Below are 25,199 nucleotides of genomic sequence, written 5' to 3'. Positions count from 1 at the left end.
TAATGTGACACAGTTGTGAGGCACGAACAATAATTCTTGGTCGCGAATTCGTGACCGTTTAAATTCAATACACCATGTAATAGGCAATAATGAGGAAATTTTGGGGAAATTTGTTAAATGTGAATATTAACATTTTTGTGCTAGATTCACTTTATTTTATTGACTGAAATCAGACATTGGGCTCGAGCTATGCATATAGCGGCTGCTATTTCATAGGCGCTATTTAATTCGTGCGCTGTGTCTAACACCGAGTAGGAATATGATAGCCTACTATTCTTTTGTACATTTGAATGTGAGTACGAGAGAGATGTAGAAAATAACGCATAACATGCACAAACGCATTAAAACGAGTTAAATAGCGGCTATAAAATAGCAGCCGCTATATCCATAGCTCAAACCTAATATCTGACTGAAATTTAACATGAAATTGTTTCGGCTACCGCAAAATTATGATTGACCTATTGGTTGAACTTACAATAACATGATCCCAAACGGGAAATACAATCGAATGAACAAGCATTCAACACCATTATAAAATGGTTCTTATTGTAACTTCATACATAAAAGCCTCTCATAATAAACTACAAGCGATCATATGAAATTATCAAAAGTGTGTAAATTTACTCAAATGAATGCACATATTCGTGTATATTGTAACGAAATAAGTTTATTACATAAGCTTAACATGGTTATTTAATGTGAATTATGTATATTGAGTACACTTTCATTGCATTCACATCAAAATTCGATGACGTCCTTCTATGGTGTACACACACACTACACTATATGTTATTATGACAACTTAATTAAATTTATTTTCTCAAATAAAATGTGGATAATGTGGATTTGTGTTTTACTACACTTGTGTTGGGTGCGTGTATATATCAGAGTGTTCAAATCGGATGGCCGCTGTGATGAAATCAGCTGTTGAGTGTGCATTGCATGAGACATCGTAGACTTTGTTCTTTGCACTGATTCTGCAAAATAAATGAACGGAATAATGTTCACGTTGTCACATGCTACGCACTATCAGACATTGTCAGACAATCACTTTAAGCGGGCGTATTTTATATACTGATATATCACACATATACATTTAAAATTATTTCTTGTGACACAATAATTTGACATCATAATGTCATTTATGCTCTAAGCAAGTACGATATCAAGCCAATATAGTGAAATAGAATATAAACGAGATTATCTTGATCAGACAACGTCAGAATGAACGAATTAAGTAATATTGAATATCAAAATTAACAATATCGCAGATGTTACTAAATGAAATAAATTCTATTTATTATTTCCGCTTTAAATATTTACGGTATATAACATCATATTCTATTTGAAAATGATTGACTTACTGGGTGCAAATTATAATGCCGTTAATGGAATTGCACACTTACCATTTTATCCAAAAACCAGCTGGCCGGGAAAATTAACGGAATGTAAATTATCATGAAGATCATCGATGTCCAATTGACCCAATTGTTCGACACATTGTAATATCTATTTACGAATGAAAGTAATTATACTCAATCAAAACACTAATTTATTGAATAAACTTTTACGATCAAAATATAAAACAAACAAAATCATGTTTGTTACAGGTATGCACCCAAAGGTCTCAAAACCCTCTTCCAAAAATTCCCAGGCCTATTTTAACGGAACCCAGAGTCAGGACCATTTTTGTTCTTCACCTTTTTCTGACTCTGTTCGTTGCCAGGAGCCTCTTGTTACCTTTATTTCTTAGATCCATACTATCTGTGTGTACGCCAAACTTTTGCCGAGATATTGCATTTTTTACAATAAACCTCTTTAAAATCTTTGGTGTGCACACCTATGATTATTGCACGAGCACGCCAAATGAATCTTGGCTCAATCACATACAAATTTACTGCTACTTTGAATCAAATTATCGGTTTAAACTTAAAGCGAAATTATTTGTCGATTAAAGAAAACCCATATTTTGCATGCAACTGAATAAATTAAAATTATTTCCGAACTTACTTTTCAACGATATTTGCAATGATGCTGTACTGAATCCATTGAAGAGCATTTGATGCCGAATAGAGTGTAAAGATTGCTAAAACTATCCATCGTCTTGTATACACTTGAAATTCGCCTATCATCCATGGTGCACAAAATGTGCATGACAAAAGAAAACAAAATGTAAAACTTTAGATAATCAAACATTGAAACTTATATATTTGCTTTCAGTTTTGAAACAATTGTAATCACTGTGTCTGAACTGCATTTGAGAATGAAAATGGTGTTGTGTCTAACCTTGATTTTGTGCTTCTAAATTGTTGCTGGAACCTTTGGGCTTGATAAAGTCGGTTGATTTGCTTCCGGGGATATAACTTTCCGACGGAACCGTCGTTAAGTCGGTTGAATGTGTCAGATCCATTTTAGTAGCTCACTTTTGGACTTTCAATTATTGAATATTTTCATAAAAGAAATTGGTAATTTTTGAGGTGATTTGAATTTGTCGCAAATGCTTTGTCGGTTTTGGTTGTCGTCAGTCAGAGCCTTGGCAAGATGTGGAATGTTTTCTTTGTTTTATTTTTTATCGAATGAGCTTTTTCTGTACTCTATAAAATGTTATTGGTTTTAAAAACGATGCTTGATAATAATCAATTGGTTTGGTGGTTTGTAGCAACAGATGGAATCTTATATTTGTTGCTTCGAAATATTTGTGGTTTTCTATTAGTTATTATTGTCTTGTGAGGTTTAAATCATCATTGGTTTCTTTGGCATCTGTTTTGGTTTTAAATCCAAACTCGTTTGGTTTGGTTTCTCATAAGCGTATCATATACTGACATTAGTTATAGCGTTATTTGCTTGGATTTTATGATTATTATGGTTCAGCACTCAACATCTGAAATGAAAAAAAGAAGAAGACATTATAAGCTGAAATTGTTTTATTTATTTCATTTTAAGTAATTGAGTTATCGTTGAAAATGAATGATTTCAACTACAATTTACAATATTCACAATCAATGAAATACTCAGACGATTTAATTCGATGAAACATCTCGAATATTGTGTTAATTATACGCTATAGTGTGCGGGTTCGGCATGTACCACTCATGAATGCTCTATATATTGTAAGTACAGTTGAAAGAATGACAGAGAAATTACCAAAGGTCTTCATTAGGCAACGTTCGATTTAAGTAAAATGTAAAAAGGATTTTTACACAGCGCTTCAAGTTGTTGTTTTTTTTTCTAACAATTTTCTTCCGCGACTCACGTGAAGTCTATAGATGCTCTATAACTGTAATTTTATTCATATTCTCTTTTTTTTTACTTTGTCAGAGATACTGAGTTCGAAAGATGGAAACGAATAAAATGCGAACATTTTTTATGAACCGTATTTATTGGAGGGTAATCAATCAAGTGAAAGGAATTTTCTACCTATGTCTTTATGCTTCTATAAAACCATTTGTTCGCATTGATTAAATAACAAAAAATCAAGTATTGGGATTAGGTTGACTTACAAAATGTTCTTTGGTGAAAAAAGTTAAAATACGAGAAAAAAATTCATTCGAAATTACAATGTAATTCGAAATTGTACAAAGGATTCACTTCCTCGTAAAACTTTTCTCTCGTTTTGAGTCTTGCACTACTTCATGAATTATCCACGCAATTTACAAAAAAAAAAAGAGATAAGGAAAGAGAAACGAAGGAAGAGGAAGTTTTTTTTATTAATTTTGTGCAATGATAAATGACTATAGTATCTTTTGTTGGGGCTGAATCAAGTGGAACTGAATAATTAAATTCATTGAGGTAAGCCAATATTAAATTTTAAAATACATGAATACTAGGGGGTTCCGACTTAAACGAATGATCCATATGCGAGCGAATTTTTCCTATATATTTTGCAAATGTAAACGAATGGTCGCAAATGTTTCTTACAAATTTTGCGAATGGTGGCGGATGTTTCATACAAATTTGCGGACGGTGTCGAATGTTTCATACACATTTTGCGGATGGCGCATATGAAAAGTCATATTTTTACATTCAAAAAGTCAAAGTGACAGATTAGGTGACAGAGATTCAAGCCGAATTGATATTTTTTTTGGTAATATTGAGTGAAATTTTTCTAAAATGGTAAATAAATCTTTGCCACTCGTAATATTATCACTGTAAACGGTGCCTTGTGAAAGGTTTTTATTTTCATTGACGTAACTTTCAATTTCTTTTATATTATCTGAATTTATTTCTAAAATCTCACTTTTCGAATCGAATACGGCTTCTAAAATAATATTCAACAAATAATCTTGTATTTTTTCTTCAACTGTTTTTCAAATTTAGTTGAGAACAATGACATTGTGTTTGAAACTTCCACGACAAACTGAACACAGCAATGTGTATGTACAAATGTCACACGACAGTTTGTCGCATCTAGCAAGACGTATGCGGCATTCGCGAATGGTTGCGAATGAAATGTACGAATTTTCATAGATGTTGATGCGGATGAATATACTTTGCTTCGTATATTTCATGTATGAATAGGAAAATTTTCATATATTCCGTATAAAATGGCATTCGCATATAGTAAAATGCCCCTTGCATGAATAAGTAATGTCAAATGCGGTACATAAAATATAAATGAAATAAATCATGGCTCAATCTTGGAGCTTTGTTTCATTTACAAACCGTCATTGTGGTGCTGATGTAGTGTGCCCTTTTTTTGTACAGTTTTTCAATGTTAAGTCCAAACAAAAATGTAATTAAATCGATTAAGACGGTTTAATGACAAAAATACGTTCAGTTCCTTCTATTGATTATTTGGTGACATACAATTTGAAATCATGATGCTGAAAAAAAGGTATGGCAAACAAATGTATTTTATGGCATAAAATTGAGGTAATAATCAATTATGTGAAAGCACATTGGATGATGAATGTAAAAGTAGAATTGGGTGCACAAGTCAAATAGAAACGTCTACTGAATGTTTTTCACCTTACATTGCTCTCCCATACATAAATGGGATATTTTTTTGTTCGCTGAAAATATATTACCTAAATCTATACTCATTCATTATTCATTGTTTTTACAAAAGGTTTTATCGCCCAGCATATGGTTAGTTTATTCATTTGGTATGTGCTCTGGCACGGCGATAAAAAAATGTGTCAAAACAAACAATGTGTCATGATCAACCTCTTAAAACCTGTCAAGCACTTTAGCTCATTCAGAACACACCGACTTTTTCGGCGAAAAAATGCAATCGACAGCCAAATCACTTATCCCCAATGTTTTATACATAGTTTTATGTGTGGCCAATGTTACATCATTGTGTCGCCGTCGAATTTTATGTCCATTAGTATAGGGACATCGGTTGGCTCACAGATATTTTGGCTCACAGATATTCAACAAGCCAAAATTATTCAAATTATTTCCTTACTACGTCACAATTGGCGCTTGCGACAAATGAAAACAACTCAGAATCGTTAAAAAAAACCAAGGATTGTTCCTCTGAGGCGGAGGATCGGTGAGGAGGAAAATTAGGAGGAGGCGAGAGCTGCGGAGGATCCTCCTCTTCAAGTGAGGAGGAAACGTTTTTTTAGTTAAAAAGCTATTTTCATCACGAATAATGTATTTTTCATTTTTTGTTACAAAAAATGTCCTCCTCACTTGAGGAGGAGGATCTTCCTTGGCGCTCTCCTCCTCCTCATTTTCCTCCTCACCGATCCTCCTCCTCAGAAGAAAAGTCCCTGAAAAAAACTGTGATCGTCAACATCTGGGGATCGTCAAAAACTTGGGTTAACTTTATAATCATTTTGTACAAAGATAATTGGTATAAATTATAGTGACTTTCTCGCTGCTTGTTTATATATTTATATTACGTTCCAAACTTTTACCGCAATGATTTTTAACGAATGTGGCCATTGTTTTTTTTTCACACCACAAGTCCTACAAGTCTTATGTTTCAATTGTTACATACACATGCTAGCATATTCGCCTTGCAATTGATTGATGACCACACTTTGTGCAAAACTTTTCTCTGCTATATTTTTATACAGTATATTTCAGCACCACATTTTTTTCTCTCACTTTTTCCGAAAAAGATTCTAAAATAAACATTTTGAGAGTATTGTTGCAAGTCGGTCGAAACAGTAGATTATGTGCATAAGTTGTATCCTATTTTGATATATATCGGAAAATTGAAAGAAAAAAAACTCGTTTTTGAGCGGAGTCCAATGGAAAGAAAAACGCGAAAGAAAGTAAACACAGTTACGAACACTTATCTGAATGGTGTACAAAGTGAGATTTATGATTACCATTTTGTGTGTCCGCAATATTTAACAAATAGCAAGCTATCCTCTTTATCATAAGCTCATGGGAGTTCATAGAAGATTCTTATTTAAAACCTGAATGTCATATCTGAAGTTACAATAAGATTCTTAACAGCTTTGCATACGTTCTGCGAACACACACTTTTGATTTATAATTTGTTTTGCATTAAAAATTTAACAAGCTCAAACTCGTAAGGACAACAGGATTATGAAAATAAGCATTTTTTGAGTATTAAAAAGGACAAAGTTTTTGTTGAAAAATGTAATTTTCACACTATCATCATTTTGTTTGACATCGACATTCGCTAAGTAATCATGATTTTCGAATAAAAATCATATTTGGGAAGCATTTGTTTGTGATATACCAATAAATTAATAATAGAAAACTGTCAAGTACATAATAATAAAATACAGCATCACCAATCACCATTAATGTCGATACGTGCCCGTAAACTTAGCGCTCAACACATTTTATGCTTTTCCACATTTTCCACTGTTTTACTGGTAAAATGAACACATGTTTTCGGCTCGTTATCATCCCGCTGTCATTCGATTCCATATGTCGATACTCATTTTGCATGTTTAATGTTAGTGTGTTACGTGCCACATTGGCTTACTTGTGTGCTTTCCTACAAACGGTCTTATATCGAAAAAGAGAGAGAGAGAGAGAGAGAGAGAGAGAGAGAGAGAGAGAGCGGGGGAAAAAAGGCAAACACGTCATTTGAATGCAATAAATGCATTCAACCAACTCATTCATGTTCTTGCAATCGCAACTTTTGAAGTATTTTTCCGTGTTACCTCAACTTTCGTTCAATGCATTGCAATATGTGCATTGATGTTTTTCGTCAATCGATGTTGCTTTTTTAATAAATTCAAATTAGGTGTGTGTGTATGTACGAGATTTTAATTAAAATGCTTTGTTTGCTCATATAATCTTGCTTGCGGCTAATAATCGATTATTTAAATTAATAGCCGAATGAACAAGGGATACGAAGATGATTTATCAAATATATGCATATCCCAAATGGTTATGGAATATTGTGCACCGTTTGACGAGATAAATTCATTCTTAATTTTATTTGCTAATATAAACTAATTTCTTTTACTTAATATCAAGAAATTACGTATTCGATATGGTATTTATATTGCTTTTGATTGTTGTGCTATTTTCTTCATTTTACCATAAACTACGTAGTTGAATTGAATTGTACATACGCATTCATTGTATGAAAATTCTGCGAAAACTAATTTGTTGGGCAACCATATTTTTTTTTGGTTGTAAACATACAATTTTTCTTATTTATCCTTGTTCCAATTGGGTTTATTGGCTGTTTTTTGCTAATGCATAAGACGCTATTTTTCTTCAAAAATATTGTGGTGTGATGTTAACGATATTATTGCTAACCAGTGGTAAGTCAGATTCTCTTCATTTCCTTTCTCCAGTTTATTTTCCTTTTTTTTTGCTGATTAACAAATATCATCAAATTCCATAAATCATGAACATATCACAAAAAATGCAACAAATTTAATAATAATTATACTTTTATTATTGATTATTTACAATAAATAAAATTTCTTCTTAATAACTTGATCTGTGTGTTGATTTCAAACAAGACATGTAACTCAAATAGCGGATACAAATAGAGAACTTCACAACTTTGTTGATTATTCTCGAATAATAACATCAAACATTATTTATTTGGTCTTTGCATTCGGCATCGATGTCATGTGTCACAGTGGGTCCTTCATTCGTGATCATAAAATGAAATGGAGTTTCTATTTGGTTTTATGTTATTTCATGAATGTCCAAAACAGTCAATACATATACTCGAAGCGAAAGCGATACTTCAACACATTTCAATGCACTTTTTGTTAACGATTTTTGTTTGACGATCAAACTGATTGGAATAAACTACTTTTTGTGTGTGGATAAAACCCTTGTCATATACAATAAAAACACTGTTGCCTGACAATACTTGTCAAATTGTGGTAAATAAGCCATTTGCCAGCATATATTCGAATAGATATTACAGAAAAAAAGAGTATGCTTTTTATAACATCAACAATAATAACCGTTGTGAGTTATATGACACGATTTATTTTATTATTTGCTATAAATACAAGAAATTTTCCAAATAACCTCCGTTTTCGGATGATTTACTCAGGATTTACATTAAGTTCACGTAAATTGAGTTCAAATATGTTCGATTAATTATCGCATAAACAGAGACAATGGTATTTCTTTTTTTTAAATGAAAGTGTTTGATTGCTCATTAAGTAAACTGTATCTCTCTTTGATATTTTATTATGTACATTATTCATTTGTATTAAGTTTACTTAATGTGAGGTATTTCATAAACTGAAATTCTTTGGACAGTTCAGTGTTGGCCATTCTTCATGGAAAAAATGAACATACAAAATAGATTGTTGAAATCGTCAAATTTATGGGTCACAATTGCAACTATAATCATTATTTGTTCGCTTTAACGCATGAATGACCGACCATTCAATGTTTTGAAGTGTTACTTTTCTTTCCAATATCAATATAAGTTATTGTTTATTTCGGCTGAATGGAATTCGATTTTCACATATAAAAAAGCACTTACAAAAATTCGTTTTTTTTTCGCCGATGGGAGAACGTGAATACTTATTTATGTTGATGGTAGTGATGTTTTGGGTCTACTAATCCTGAAATTCAAATTTACATACACGACCATGTTTCGCCTCTATCTGTGTGCAAAGTGATTTCATTCGTTATACATAAACAGAGCTTGTGATTTAGTTTTTTAAAGGGTTATTTCCCCATTGAATCAGCAAAGCTATGCACAAAAATGTAATTGCAAAGTTCGGAAAACATTGGAACTGATTCTGGAATGGAGACTGTAAAAAATGGACGCTTTATGTTGTGGAAATGAAAATCACACTTTGATTCTATAGCAACTCCTTCGCATGCTGTTTTCGCAACAGTACATTTATTTATTCATCCACTCGTGCTCTGTAGCTACAGCGACCGAGGTGCCTTTTTATTTTCTAGTTTTTAGTGCGTTTTTCGAATTTTCGAGTTTTTGCCCAATTCCTGTTTTAATGATTGATTTATCGCATTCACAGCACTCGTGTAAAGAAGAAAAAAATGAACTGTAGAAATAGGGTCCTTCAAATAAATCGTGAACGTAGTAGTGAATTGTATGAAGGCACGCAATAAAAGCGTCATTGAAACACATCACAATGTGGAAGTCATGCTCAGATAACAGCAATGTTCTTTGACTAAAAAAAAAGATAGAAAATAACAACGATGAAAAGCATGAAATTGTCTCCGTTTGGCGGCTACTATGTAAAGAACCATGCAGCGATTGTATGTGCGCTGCATGAATTGCTTTGATCGAATAGTTGAGGAGACACAGTGCCTATTTGGCATTTAAATTTCTATAAATCATTTCCACATAATTGAACAAATTTCAGCGATCATCAGAAAGCGTGAAACACAAAAGGAATGCTATAAAAAGCACATGACCAACTATTCGGCGCAAATCAACGAACAAAACAACATTTACATAAACTTTTTTTCTTCGCACCAGATGCATTTGTTTTCTTAACACTTTTTGACAAACAAAAGAATAATGTCACTCGAAATGGGTTTTTTCTCTTGAAAATGTCTAGTACATTATCGGTAAAAATGGATTTCATTAAAATGTAATTAATCAAAATATCAATCTTTTTTCCAACCTTTTAACAAAGCGAACTTTTTTACTCATTTCATTAACTATTTTAGTGGTCGGCTACATTGGTTTCGATTGAGAATTGAATTAATTTTTTTTTTAATAAACTGGTTGATATAAATATTTTTCAAATGTTTAATGCTATTTAATTTAGTGCAAAACTCAAGTATGGTCATTGAGACGCTTTTGTTGGCAACATTTTTATCGTTTAGTGCGAGCATAACTTGGAATACTTATTGGCTTTATACAGCGAAAAAATAATATGTATCGCAGGATCAAACTAATAATCGTTCCCAAGCGATGTTTTGCTAATATTAAAAAAAAAGTATCATAAGCTCTTTTACTTTATAACCGGAAAGGCATGTTGCTAATGTTTTCATGCTTTCGTAAAGCGACGTTTGTTTATTCTACCCATTGGAATGCACACTGAGAAATTTATTCAGTATATTGTACAAAAATGTTTGTTCATTTTACAAAACCCAGCGTAAGTTTGCACTACAAATCATTTTACATATCAGTGACAAAGTGGTGCATTCTTGAGTGTACTATTCACTGCCGATGTAAATACACAGGCACTCACTGATGTTTGCAGAGAATTTCTTTATTTTACAAAGATTTGTACAATGTACGAAAAAAACGAGCTAAAAAACATTTTTATAAAAATGATACAATCGAACTTTCTCAGTGCAAAGAGCCTTTTTTGTTCCAACCTTTGGTGGTATTAACTAGTTTTCGTATTTTCAAACATTTTTTAAACATTTAAATCAATTTTAGATGCCAGCGAAATGCATTATTCCGAAAAGATGCGCCAAAATTTGGAAGAAAAGTTGTGCTTTTTTAAAAATAAAGACACCAAGATTCAATTCTTATTGTTTTGCACCTATAAATCCTAGTGTATTCCATGGAAAGCATAACATATTCTCTGTTGCGCTTAGTAAAATTAATAGAAAACAATGTCTAAAGTTTTAAGCCTCTAAATAGCACAGGAAAGCCTTATTTTTAACTATGCCGTCATATGTAAGTTGATATGCATTGAGGCATTTAAATAATTCAAATATTACACACCAAATTATAGATTATCTAATAAGATACCGTGTTACTCTTTGTATGTAATTATGATTTCAAAAGTACGTCAAATTATCGCAAAGATTTTCGATTATAATAAAATTTATCTGATCTGAACAGAGATTCCGAATACAAAAAATAGCTTTTGAAGTTATTTTTTTAACTCAGTAAACCCCCGAGGTCTTTCAATCTAATTTTGGGCCACTCTCGGGAATTAATTTAGAAATGCTTTTATGTTGAATAAGATAAAATCTCGTGAAAAAGATACGGCAAAAAAAATCTGGAAAAAAATATGTCTGTTTCTTACATATTCATTTATTTACGATCCTTAAAACCGTGGTTGATTTGGTTGCTATTCGGCATAACATGTTAAAAGAAAAGGTATCAAAATGTTGGTATTTTAGATTCTGATTGTTCCGACGTGAGAAACGCTTTGTTTTATCACGAAAATATAAACATTGAGTTTAAATGGAATCAGCAAAATAATTGATGAACATGGCAGAAAAGTTAACGAATTTACGAACATTTAATATTTGCAATATGATTTATTTATAACACACATTGTGAATAAATGCGAAATATTTGATGAAAAAACACTCGGTTAAAAGTCTATTCATCAAATATTTTCATACTTGGACTTTTTGAACTTTATAAGTGTGCAATTTCCAGTGAATTTTCAATTTTTTTTTTTCATTCGTTACGACATTGATATTTGCGTGAATGAAAGAAAATGTGAATAGAACAAACATCTTGATGGAAACTATTCACATGGAAACAAAATCGCCCCAAGATACATAAAAAAGAGAAACAGCACTTTGAAAGAACGGTTAATGAATAAAATATCGAAGAAAGCATGTCTCAAACGAAGAAAATGTGACAGGTTTCAATTAATTCGACAAACAACAGTCTACAACAGTATGGTGTATGGTGTAAATGTATATTTTTTTTACTTCAACTGATATAAAAAGAAACACAAGATTTCTAGACTTGACATGGGCAATTTACCAAAAATGGAGAAATTGAAAGGAAGTCACGAACGAACTTTGACATTTTAGGTATTTTTAATAATAAAAACTTTGCACAACAAATTCAAACATGCACATTTTGTAACTTGAACCATCCTTTTTTTTTAAATATAGTTCTTTTATTTATTGATCATGAATTGTGGTTGAAAATCAAATCATTTAACAGAAATGAACACAATAGCATATAAAAGTGCCATAAAAAATCAGTTGTGATTTTCTATTCAATTTGCTTTATCTAGTTGTGGAGAAATAAAGAGTTAATCTTATCCTCTTGACTTTGAGTAAAACACTTGATTACATAATCCATATTGACAGTCGGATCGTGATATAACTGAGTTTTTTTCGTCTGCAAATCAAATAGAATTTGCTATGTATGCAATTCATGTGATGACGGTTTTTTTTATCAGTTGCGAATAGTTGAAGAGCGTAAAATTCTGAACCCTTGCCAGCTTTGCGTTCACGCGATGACAACTTTTTGCGATAATAATCCGAAGAAATGTCGCATCAATTAAACGAAGATTATTCATGGAAACACGTGCTTGTTGTTTATATTGGACCACGATATTGCTTCAATTATTATACAAAGTATTTTGCACACTTAAACTTGCTATCACACTTCATATTTACCGACACTTTGCCTTGTTCTCATTTATTTGTTATTTCTTTTCACTTATCAATAGTGCTGTCAATTTTTTTGTTACACATTCATTTACATTATACGATTTCGATCAGTAGGTGCCCAAACATTCTTTTTGCATTTGGCTTCAAAAAAAAAAAAAAATGTTTTCCAAGGCAATTCTCATATGCGAAAAAAGTCATAGATATCTTATTGCTCGAAAATAACTTATTATCATATTATATGACTCATTTGGCACAAAAAGGTTCGTTAAATTCTGGAAATGTTTTAAATGTCTTTAAAATGTTTTTTTTTGTTCGTGACAATTTCAAACTTTTATTTGCGTATGAAAAATTGGGAATTACTGTTTGAAATGAAAAACCAAATTCAATGTATTTAAATAGTTTGATTCAATCCTTGAAACCGATATTCGTATCATTTGTCTTTTTGCGATCGAAATGGAAGTGTTCAATTGGAAAAGTCTTGAAGAAAGTAGTCGTTTTGGAAAGTAGTTGATGCTTTAAAGATCTTTTGCAATAGTAAAAGTCTAAGATGAAACCTCAGATGAATTGTTCAAAATCGCATTGTAATTTTTGAAAATAAAATACTTCAAATCATTAATACGTTTTATCAATGTTCGTCTTTTTTTTGTCTTGCAAACTTGAACTTTTGCAAATTATTTGAGCGTCATGCCATTACAAATGTGGAAAATCAATGTTTATTCATAATCCAAAAGAATTAAAATGTGGTATTGAATTAAATTCATTTGTGAAACGTATAAATTTTATTGTTTTTTAGTGTTTGATTTTAATTTTTTATATTCATTTTGAATGTCAGCATTTGTAACAAATTTGAAGGGGAGCGTGTGATGAAGGGCAATGAGGAAAAGTGAAGCTTTCATACACTGGGTTGCCATTTGCTAAGTGATGAAGTTGATGCGCGGCACGACAATGTTGGCAGTGGTTTCCATATGACACTCACAAAATTGCCACTTGTCATTTAGAAATGTATTCGATTTAGTAGATTTGTGGCTGTCACATTAATCGAATTTTAACGATCAACGTACTGAAATCACGAACGATAATAGGCGCAGAGCGAAAGCAATGACAATAAAGAGTACATGACAACAGCATGATGTGGAATGAGAGAAAATCAAACAGAGACAACGAGTAAAACCACATTTATTTATATTCATTAATTTCATATTTTTTTTTGTGTTGGCATTGTTGTTGATTGCACTCGTTTGAGGGGGAGAATAATCAAAATGTGTGGATTCATTTTTATTTTCGGAAATGAATGTGTTGATACAAATATCTATTTTGTTCAACTCAATTTCCCAGAAAATGGACACAAAGTCACACATAACCATCGAAACTATATGAATAACGGATATTGTTTGTATTCTGGAAAATCCCGTCACATTCAATCCTGCCACTCAATTTCATACCACGCGATTATTCAATCTAAGTGTAAGTTTGTTCTATTTGATCATCCAATCATTTTATTATCTTAATAGAAGAATACCCCAGCACAGATTTTTTTTTTCTGGATCTATATTATTTGTTTGTGCATTTTAATCAAACATTTATGATGAATTCCATGAATCGAACTAATATTACCGTTACCGAGTTATTATCCAATTTTTGAAAAGTTTCACATTAATTTCGAGCATTTCTTTGCATTTCACATTATTCATTTTACTGTCACAACCATATACGATATTTTAATTCGAAAGATTCGTTTCGTTCTTCTCTTTTTTCAAATACGACGTCTTTTTATAAATGCATCTCTGTGACACATACGATGAATGATGATAAAAAACCAGTTAAAACTCATACAATGTGAATTCACTTTTTATCACCACACATTAATCGTTGCGGAATTGTACACGTATGGGATTTTATCAGAACAACTACACCTAAAAAATCCCCGAACCAATTACGTTGCCCATTGTTGCTGATTTGATATTTTAAGTGAGTTGATCGGGTAGACAGAATGTCTATGGAATAAATTGCAAGTGCCGTACTTTGCATCTAGTCACTTAAAAAAAGAGGAAACTCATATAATTGCCGTGTCTCGTATACGAATAGTGGTACTGTAATAAAAATTCAAAAATAATAACAAAAAAAAAAACGAATGTTTACGTTTGGATTGGAGCTTCCGATGATTAAGCGATGTCGGACGTTAATCAAATGCACGATTATTGTCAGGTATAGTTTGGTAGAGTATTTTTGTTGTTGATTTAATTAAAATGTTTTGAAGGTTTTTTGTAGAGTGTTAATTGTTGTTTTTAATTTTGTTTGTCATTTGAACTGTTTAGAATTAAAAACATTCAAATTTAAATTCAAAATACGACTGAAGTGAGCGAAAACATGTCAAATGAAAAATGTAAACAACTTGAACTAATTTTTAATTTGAATATATTTTTTTTCATCATCCTCATTCCTTGTCTACTTCTTTATTAGCACATTCTGTTCATTTCATGATTACTTGATCTGAATAATTCCAACCGATTTTTATAGAAACGAGTAAATTAACGCGCCATAAAAAAAGTGTTAATATGACTAAAAATCCATGCTTCCAGAAAAAATGAATCAAAATATTAAAAAAATTTACAAAAACATTTTTTTTTGTTCTGATCAATGAATTTTTAAATGTTGAAGACAAAACAATCAGCCTGCATTTTATTGATAAGAATCACGCGTTTTAGTTGGCCAATAAATTGTCAACTTAACCGAGGACCATTTTTTATTTCATCAAAATTGTCGAATTCAATTTCAACAAAATGTTCACATGCACACGATCGAAATAAATGAGTGAGCCAATGTGTTAAACCATTTTTTAACGGTTTTTTTTTACTTGGTTCAAATTTGTTTAGTCGTATACAGACAACATGTTTGTAGCTTACATGATATATCAATTTTAAATCACGCGAAACACTTCGAAGTTGTAAGTTAGATGTCTATTTCGATGATGGATAGATCTGGTCGGGAAAAAATACGTTGTGTCCTTTTATTCGTTGTATTCAGCTTTGAACGAAGTGTCACATCGACTGTGTCGATTGACGATTCTATAGAGACTGAGTGACTTTAGTTTGTTTTCACTTGATGGGCAATGTACACTTTTTATTCAGAAGCCAAGACGCCAGAGGAGAAAGAAGCGTTGTAAAACGGTTGATACCCCAGGACCATTTGATATATTCTACGTGCTATCATCGCAAGTACACACATATTTATTCCGATAAAGTGGATTCTTGGCGCAAATACTGATACACAAAATAAAACGCACACCATCGCATACGGCGCGCACAAACCCATCGACAATACAATGAACATTTTCATTTCACGCATTCTCCAGTATCGCGCTGTATATTCGCATGATGATGTGGAAATACACTGCTCTTGCACAACATTCATGCACACAAACACACAGTCAATCAGCCAAATTGCTGAACGGATGACTAAACAATGAACGGCACACAAAGACAATGAACAGTTTCGTATTGTAACGACAACGAAACACCAGATACCGACATACGAATAATATATAGAAAAAAAAAATGTAAACAAACAAAAAGCGCACATTTCTTATGCATTCAAGCGCACCTTCAAACTGTGGTTAGTTGTGGAAAGTGTTGGAAATGTTTACGAATTAAAACCGATTCCTCGAGCTCTTTTTCTTATTATTTGTTATGTTAATTTCTCATTTTTTTAATGGAACTTTTTTCATACAATATAACACTAATAATAAGTGTGTACATGTTAGTGATTAATCTCAAACAATAAAAATTCCAATTTTCGTTATCATATTGTTCGAAAATTGTCGGCGATGTTAAAACTCAATAAATTTATTTTATGTCGAATATGTTTCATACGCAATCGGTTAAGTTAACTAGTTAAGTCACTATAAAACTCTTTGGTAATAATTCCGTTTTTTCACAAATATTATTCTTATGAATTCGCAAAATTTATATTCCACACATCACAATTTGTACTTTCACAAAATTCAATTTTTTTAATGTTTCCAATGTCCAATTTCTTGATACTTTGAAAGAAAACTTGAAAATGTTCAATATTTAATTTGAAAATTACAATTAAATAAATTGATTCGATTTGAAATTATTTAACTGTTTTTATTTGAATCTTTTCAAATTAAATCAATTTATTTTATTTGTGAAGTTTACAATTCAACAGTATATTTAGGTTTGGCATCGGTCGGTGTAAAATTTTGTCGAAATGTGTCTCATTGACCGCTTATCATAGTGACACATGACAGCGTGTGTGATTGATGATTTTGTAAAATGTGTGCATACAATCAGTTTTTGTTCACATACACACAGCCACACGCATATATACAAACATTACATAAATATGTTATCAAGCATATTTTAAATTAAAACTAATCTTCATTCAACGTAATACTCTCTAAAAGAACATATTATCCAATTGATAAACTGAAGCATATTGAAAAGTGACCGCACTTTGTGATTTTTTTCTCACACAATGCTATGATTCACATCCTCATCGTGATGCTCGTTGTTTATATCGTTTAACAAATTTTGAACTGTCGTATGTGGTTCAGAAACTGAACATTAAAGTGATAAGAAAATGTCATTCGCTATGAGTGGTAATTTTAAATTGCTATAATAAGCTTATGTTTTTCGATTTCAATGTCATCACGTGTTGCTCGATATTTGTATGATAAATGCATGAGCAAAGGAGGGTGGGTGTAGAATATATCAACTTAGTATACTTGAATTGCTCAAAGTCGATTACGAAAGTCATAAGAATTTAAACGATTAATTTTTTGATGCTCACTTGCTTAATATCGTTTCTGAATTTCAGATCATTTTTTCAAATTATTAAAAAATAAGCTCGATTTGAATGGCATCAATTTGGACTAATGTCGTAAAAATGTTCGTAGATAGTTTCATGAACTGTCTCAACCATTTGTTTTGGATATTTGTGTGGTCTCGATGAGGGAATGCTATCGTGCATTCAATATAATAAGCTACCGTTGCTTTCATCAAATTCTTCTTATCTCTGATTATAATCGTATTTATAATTTTTTAGATTAATAATTGAATATGATTTTATAATTTTAAATTGACGCTATTTTTTTATTTTCTACTTGAAAAATATATTTATAAATTAAGAAATATTAATAAGTATTAAAGCCAAATATGTCTATAGTCCGTATGGCTAGAAATCGAAAAAAGCGATAAAATTAAAGTGGTTACAAAAAATATTTATAAAAAATGTTACGTTTTGTTGCTTGTTTGGAAAAAGTTTCAAAATAACTCGCAAACTCTGAATATTTCGCTCTACTCTTACTTGTCGCTCATAACGAATATGTAAAAAAAATCATAAGAGCACAAAGAAGAAAGTACGTACTTTAAAAAATGCGCTGTTGGTATACTCGGGAAAGAAATGTAAGTTCAAATAAAATGAGCAAAATATATGCGGCAAAATCTTGTAACTAGTTGAGAAAATTCAAACCATGAGCATTGATTTCAATTAAAAGCGGCATTTTTAACTGCAAAACTTTTACAATGTTCGTGCGCTTTGTTCTTTGCATTCAAACTAAAATATTTCATAAATATCGTTTTAATATCCAGTAATTGTCAGCAAAATAGAATTGGCAAATCGTTTGGCATAGAGTTTAAATAAAATGAGGGAACAATTTTGTGATAGATTACCAACTCTCTTCCCACTTTCATTCACCCTGCTTTATTCGACTTGTTGCTTCAAATAATGAAAAGTGTCACATTGAAATTCACAATACAATCTCTATTAATGCGTCAACCAATATAAAACGTTAGAATAAGCTCATGTTTTCACTCACCTTCTTCTTTGTATTCCATACTGTGTTGCATGCTGATGACCAATAAAATGAATCGAAAATAAAGCAAATTTCGTGCTTTTTACCATATATTTCATAAAAACTGTCAGTAAGAATAAATAGTTGAAGCCATTATATGTTACAAAATTTCCGAATATTCAAGTTCTTCACGTAAACGTATAAATTGTTGAGTGATGCCATTTGGTGTCACCGTGTTATATCATCACGATGATTTTTATGCGAATTTGACGAATGCACCTGAATATAATATCATAAATCTACATCATATGTTAAACATGTTAATATGCACATGTATCGATTTGTAAGTTTGTCTAACTTCAGGCGATTTTAAGAGCAAAAAAAATGTATAAATCACTTGGAACACAGTTTATTATAAACAGAAGTATAAATATGCGGTTTCTTAATCACTATTGCGATACAAGATATTTTGTGAAATAAATCGCGCGAAAAGAAGGGCACTTGAACTTTTACTTTCTGATATGATGAACAACAAAGCAAGGAGATGTCATTTTATACAATCTGGTTGCCAACAAACTGAAACGCAACGATGAACTGCTCATCCGCCATTTAAGCGTCGCTCATAAATGAAACCAGGAGAAATAGCAGCATCGAAATGAACTTTCTCTCTCCATCCCGATGACACTTTTCTCACAAACAATGTGGGTTATCCGCTGCGAATTATTTATTCGCAATTTGGAGTAAAAGCATGCAGACTTTTTTGAGTGTGTCACCGGGAATAAAGCACAACCATATACACTTTTATAGTAATTTCGTGCGCATGCTCTGCAAAGCATCAACTTAGACAAAAATAGAAGAGTAATGATGCCGCATGGAAAACATACGGCAGGTTTCTCCTCTGTGTTTGCTAGTTTGTTGGAGGATTTTGTTCAAAATGTGCCATTGTTAAAATTCAGTTCATTTAGTCTTCCAGCCGATGGCAACTTGGACCGCAATGATGCATCGAATTCTAAATGTTACAATGCTTATAAATCGACCGAAAACGTTATTACTTTTCACTTTTATCTTAAAAACCAGAAATTAATGCAAAAAAATAATAATAATTGAAAACAAAACAGACCACAACTAATTGCTCATTTTGCGAATCAAAACTAAATGAAATTAAACAATTAGGTTTACAAGAAGTTTTATTATGAAGCATTTCACTGCCACGTTAAGTGTCGTCGAATTTCATTCGGTTAGAATATGCCGCTTGGCAAGTTGCAAGAATAGAAGCCGACAAATAGAGTCAAATAACATCCGACATTGACAACGCTTTTGCAGAAGACGTGACTGAATGATTAAACTACAAAATCGAACTGTAGTACTGAAACCGAAAAAAAAAACCACAACGGAATAGCTATTACAGCAGACTATGTTGGTTGTTGACTTTTGCACAAAGCGAACGTAAGCTCAGTACAAAAAAAAAATTGCAAAAAGGCAAACAAACGAAAATATATTCAAACATCATTTTGTAAGAGGTTAGAGCATTGTAATTGTCTTCTCCATTGAAAATTTTAATCAATGAATTTCAGTCGAAGCTTGTGGCATTTGGTGAACGGAACAAAAATTGTGGTTGAATTTCGCCTTTTTCATATACATATTCCATGAAATACTCTGGAATTTTTTTTAAATAATGTTTCTAATACGGTAAGTATAATAATTCCTTTACCAAATTATCAATTATAATTACGATTAACTTAATTTCAACCGTTTATAATGCATTAAGCAAAAAGAAAAGTTTGAAAGCAACAAACTAATAACGATTGCAAAATATAATCAATCGCTTAAACTATTCTTGTGTCGAATGCTATGATAATTCATTATTGAAATTCTTAATGCCTATGCAAGTGAGTGAAGAGTTAATGAAAATTGTCATCAATTCTACGTCTGTCTTCCTTGCATTTGAAAGCAAGAAAAAATGATTTGATTCTTCGTGACAGTGAATAGTTTGGATGTGTATTTTTCCTATTTTGAATGTAATAGTTAGAAGCTATCAAGTAGATCATTAAAGTAAGCATTTACTTCAATTCAGTAGATTTGTATACATTCGACTTGAAAATAAATGTAAACACTACTTTGCTCGCACTGATAACAATGCGATGGTATGTGTTTTTCGTGTGTGAAATAAAAAACGACTTGAAATTGCGCTCAGTCTTCATCTAATATTCCGAATTCTTCCGATAAGACCCGGCCTGTATTTACCTGTGATCGATTGCGCGCTTTTGTTATTATATTAATTTCTTTCGTCAAAATAACTTAGTAGCAAAAAGAAAACGACGATAAGAAAATATTTGTATATGTTTCACTGGAATTTGTATAGCTGCTGCAAAATTCGAAAAATGACCCAAACTGTTGAACTGTTTTCATTTCTATAGTGACACACATCTCAAGCGCGTTCACAATTTATTTGAACGCGTTTTAAATTTTGTATACATGAATATCGGTGGATTGGTGAGTGTGCTTTGAAATTGTAATGTGCAAAGATGTTAAACATTTTCCCAAATGAGCAAATGATGTTTATACGTCGTCGTAAGATAAGAGATTGTTGCCTCGAACGTCTAAGTGCATTTGCCAGAGAGGTGTGAAAATGCGCACTTGTGATCATATCGTTATCATTATATCAGTTTTGGTAACTGTGCTGTGAACACGTATGTATTTCGATTGACATTCGCTGTCTTCAATCTCAATCGTTGTGTACTTTTGTAGATCGTTTGTTGGATTTTTTTTAAAAACGTTTCGTAACGATTTTCTGCGATTCAAAGTATTTGTGTAACGGTGTTCAAATAAAGTGATTTTTACAAAGAATTTTTATTCTATTTTAAACATTAAACGCAATATTATTTGAAAGATTCAACTCAAATATCCGAATATTTCATTAAATAAATTCAAATCACATGACAAAGGTGCTGTCAAGTTCAGTGGTTTTTCGTGAATGATTGCAAACGAATGTCAGCACGTTAAATATATATTTTAAAAAAGCGAAACTTTTTCTCTCCATATACAAAAAATCGATTATTCGTTATTTACATTCAACAATATGTAGAATGTTGACAAAAAATATATATATATTAAAATGCTTCGCTCTAAAATGAGAACATGTGACAATGCATTATATTGTTGAGCATTATTTATTTCCATTGCATATATTTTGATTTGCTCAACTAATTATAAAATTTGTAATTTGCATTTTAAATCACCACTTTATTCAGATTGTTAATTATTTTTCGGATAATTACCATGACGAGGGTTCCTAGGGTTCGGATTACCCCCCTCCAAAATATTTTTAGGAACCCTCAACGATTTTGGAAATGAGGACCTTTTATTGCTCTTCACTTTTTTTGGCCGAGAAAATTCTTTCGATTTGCTAAAAAAGTGAAGAGCAAAAAAAAAACGATTTTATCCTCATTTCCGACAAATTGTTGACTTCGTCAGGGACCCTCCATGGATTTTTCCAGGGATCCTCTACGTAATTTTGCCATCACCCCCCTCTAAAAAATTTACGTCATCATCTATGGATAATTACCAAATATAATGAAAATGTTTATGCGATCGAATGTTTGATTTGGTGGAAGTGGTGCTTGTTGACTTTTACACAATTTTTTATTTATTTGCACAGCTATTTGAAAACACATATATATGGCGAAGTGAAGCGACTGATGCACTACTTTTATGCCATGAAAATTGAAATTGTGTTAACTTTACAGAAAACTTCAGGCTACTTCTTTTAGAACACAAGTATTTAATTTCTTTTCAACACAATTGATGTACCATAACTTTCCACAATCGTTGACTATTCAAAAATAAACGTAGCGTTAAAAAGTAAATCCACTGAATAATGCTCAAAATAAGCCGTTTATATATGTTTTTTTCTTGACCATTGTCATTTCCGGCTTCGGAACAAAATTAATAGAAACAGTTTTAAAGCAATTTCAGGGAGATAATGGCGATATTATAATCTGTGTAAATCGCATGTGCATTTATGGCAAGATCATTTTCCGTTAACATAGGGACATCTGTTAAATTGAGTTGATTATACATTATTGTATACTTAATAAAAGGAGCGATTACTTGTGATTACATCATAAATCGATTCACTGAATATTTGTAAAATTTTCCGTGAAATTGTGAGTTAAAAATTGAACATAGATGAGCAACGGCTTCCAAGTTTGTTGGTCGGAGAAAATATTGAATGGCATAAATCAAGTCAGTTATTCTGTGATGTTTGTCCACTTTGCATAGTTCAAAGGAAGTTCGGGTTTTGTTCTCCCGGAGGGTCAAATAGTGAAGATAAATGGATTTTCACAAAATTAGATAACGAGCCATTTGATTTTAATTGATAAGACAGGAATCTATCCTCGATTTTGATAATGTCCCCACCAAATATTCTCACATTTTTACTAAAACGCAGGTTTTATTCCCACCTTTTCAATTTTACGGTAATATTCTAAAACATTTAAATGTTGATACCGAAGATAAAATAATATATCTTTTAACCAAAGAAATGAAATTGAATGTGAACAATTAGTTGCCTTTGTTCGAAGCTCAAACCATTTGTTTTCGCTTGCCACAAAGCGATATCTCTTTTTGTAATGTGTTCCACAATATGAAGGCATTGCAATTAAATGACTTATTGTCGAGACATTGAAAGAAAACGTTAATTGATTGCCGTCATTCCATTTCACTGACTTTCGTTTCATAAGACAAGCGAGAAAATCGACTGTATTAATCGGCTCACTGGATATGATTTCGAAAAAAAATCACCAATTGCAGTTTCGTGATAAATGAATGGTTTAGATGAATATCAATTACAAAATTGTGCGCTTTCAATTCTGCTTGATAAACATCGACGAATGAGCCAGCCATAGAAAATAATAATGCACACATTGGGCTGGCTGGCTTTTCGAAAACCATATTTTCATTTTTCGAATGATGGACATTATGGTTTGTTAAGAAAATGGCACCGAAGTCAGCGACATTCAGTTTGATTCACGATTTTCGATCGATCGCAACGATACTGTTTTCATATCCAATGTTAAGATCTTTTCAGTAAATAAATTTACGACAAAAGAGCATACGAAGAACAATTCTAAAATATTTGTGAAACATAAATATTTGCATAGGTGTTACAGAAGTGATAAAAAAAAATGAAAGATGTCTCGGAAATAATCGGTTTTCGATCACATTTCGGTCGAAATGTTGGCGTGCTCTTTGGTACAATAGCGTCAATTTATATCGCAACCAAAGGCATTCAGTATATCAGGTGAGTAAGCAAAGCGAAGAAAAAAAACGGAAACTGTTTTATTCATAGAGTGTTATTGTTTCATTTTCTCTCACACATTTTTCATGGTTTTATTAAATTCATAATTTCATTCATAAAAACATAAGATTCTTGAATTTGTCAAAATATTTGATTTTGAATTTTTCAAAAAATCTGGCGCTTGCAAGCTGCAACTCATATAAACAAGTAAGAACATCTAAACAATTGAATATTCTTTTTGGTAATCTTGTTTCCACTTCGTCAAGCATTGAACTCGTATAGCCGTAAAAGTCTGTTGTAAACGTGGTATTTACATTCAGTTAATTACTTTAATTTTCTACTTGCCATCAATCACGTTCTTAATTAACGCATTTAATTAACTTATGATGCAAAGTGTAAGTGTATTTTAAGTAGCCATCAAACTCCAATAACTGGAACTGTCAAACATACTTTCCAAATTGAAATTATGACTATCTATCAATTTTGGCTAATCATCAAAATCTATTTTGGGCTAATAATATATCTATATGAAAATTATCAAACTATCAACGGACAAACAGAAGGAAGAGTCTTAACTCAAGCGTTAGTAAAAAGATAATATTAATTGAGAAGAATAAACCCTTATTCAAGATCTTTGTAGTATAGAATTTTCAATAAAATGAAAAAAAAAATCTCCATGTGATTGATTAGATTTATAAAATAGAATGAAAAAAATGGCGCATCATTTATATGATCACACTTCTTCTTTTGCGTTTGAAATCATATAAAACAATTGACGATGATGAAGTACCAGATAACATGTACGGCCAATTTGCTGTTGCGAATAAAGTTTCGTGGCAATTATTGAATCGGGTGTACTGATGAACATTCAACGGGACTCACAACTGAACGAATCGTTAACATTCACTTGCATAAATTGCGTTCAAAAGGTGTAGGTTTTGTTTGGTTCTATTTCGTTCATGTTCGCTTTGTCTATCAATATTGTTTCGATGCAAGTTTTCTTCTCTTGTGTTTTACTGAAATTGAATAATAATCATGGTGATCGTGATGGTTTGACAATACATCAGACCGACCGCTGAATGTTTATTCATGTTAATCATTATTCCATGCGTGATCGTTGGTGTGTTGTATTCACATATGCATGCAGTTATGATCCGTCAAGTGAGAAATTCAAAACGGAAGTTCAACATTCAATACCAACAAATGTGAGGCGCAAGAGTGTCAGTACAGTTGAAATGAATTGCCTCGCATGTACTCACATACGTGATCATTCATTCGATACGACTTTATATTTGTTACAAACCAAACGCTTCCCCGTCTCTCTCTCTCTCTCTCTCTCTCTCTCTCTCTCTCTCT

General features: G+C 31.7%; 2 protein-coding genes across 9 annotated transcripts in view; one reads left to right on the top strand and one right to left on the bottom strand.

The window, feature by feature from the left end:
• The window catches only part of LOC116339909 (feline leukemia virus subgroup C receptor-related protein 2), a 43,093-nt gene extending 20,763 nt beyond the window's left edge, over nucleotides 1-22,330 (bottom strand). The window contains exons 1-4 of one of the 3 annotated variants that reach the window (XM_031766027.1): nucleotides 22,110-22,330; nucleotides 2,287-2,881; nucleotides 2,011-2,125; nucleotides 1,407-1,509 (exon numbers count right to left, since the gene is read on the bottom strand). In XM_031766027.1, coding sequence (XP_031621887.1) covers nucleotides 1,407-1,509; nucleotides 2,011-2,125; nucleotides 2,287-2,410 — 342 coding nt within the window. In that variant the 5' untranslated portion in view covers nucleotides 2,411-2,881; nucleotides 22,110-22,330. Of the gene's footprint in view, nucleotides 1-1,406; nucleotides 1,510-2,010; nucleotides 2,126-2,286; nucleotides 2,882-15,632; nucleotides 15,945-18,568; nucleotides 19,098-22,109 lie in introns of those variants that run through there. The other 2 variants (XM_031766019.1, XM_031766011.1) reach the window with 2 other exon arrangements.
• The window catches only part of LOC116339839 (protein PFC0760c), a 29,376-nt gene continuing 24,381 nt past the window's right edge, over nucleotides 20,205-25,199 (top strand). The window contains exon 1 of one of the 6 annotated variants that reach the window (XM_031765939.1): nucleotides 20,205-20,233. In XM_031765939.1, the coding sequence (XP_031621799.1) occupies nucleotides 20,220-20,233 (14 nt within the window). In that variant the 5' untranslated portion in view covers nucleotides 20,205-20,219. Of the gene's footprint in view, nucleotides 20,234-23,575; nucleotides 23,847-25,199 lie in introns of those variants that run through there. The other 5 variants (XM_031765910.1, XM_031765932.1, XM_031765946.1 and 2 more) reach the window with 5 other exon arrangements.

This window comes from Contarinia nasturtii, unplaced genomic scaffold (assembly GCF_009176525.2).
Source record: "Contarinia nasturtii isolate CC-2019 unplaced genomic scaffold, AAFC_CNas_1.1 Cnas_scaffold_129, whole genome shotgun sequence".
Classification (NCBI taxonomy): Eukaryota; Metazoa; Arthropoda; class Insecta; order Diptera; family Cecidomyiidae; genus Contarinia; species Contarinia nasturtii.
Note: the sequence above shows the minus strand (reverse complement) of the source record. Positions and strands in the feature narration are given on the sequence as shown.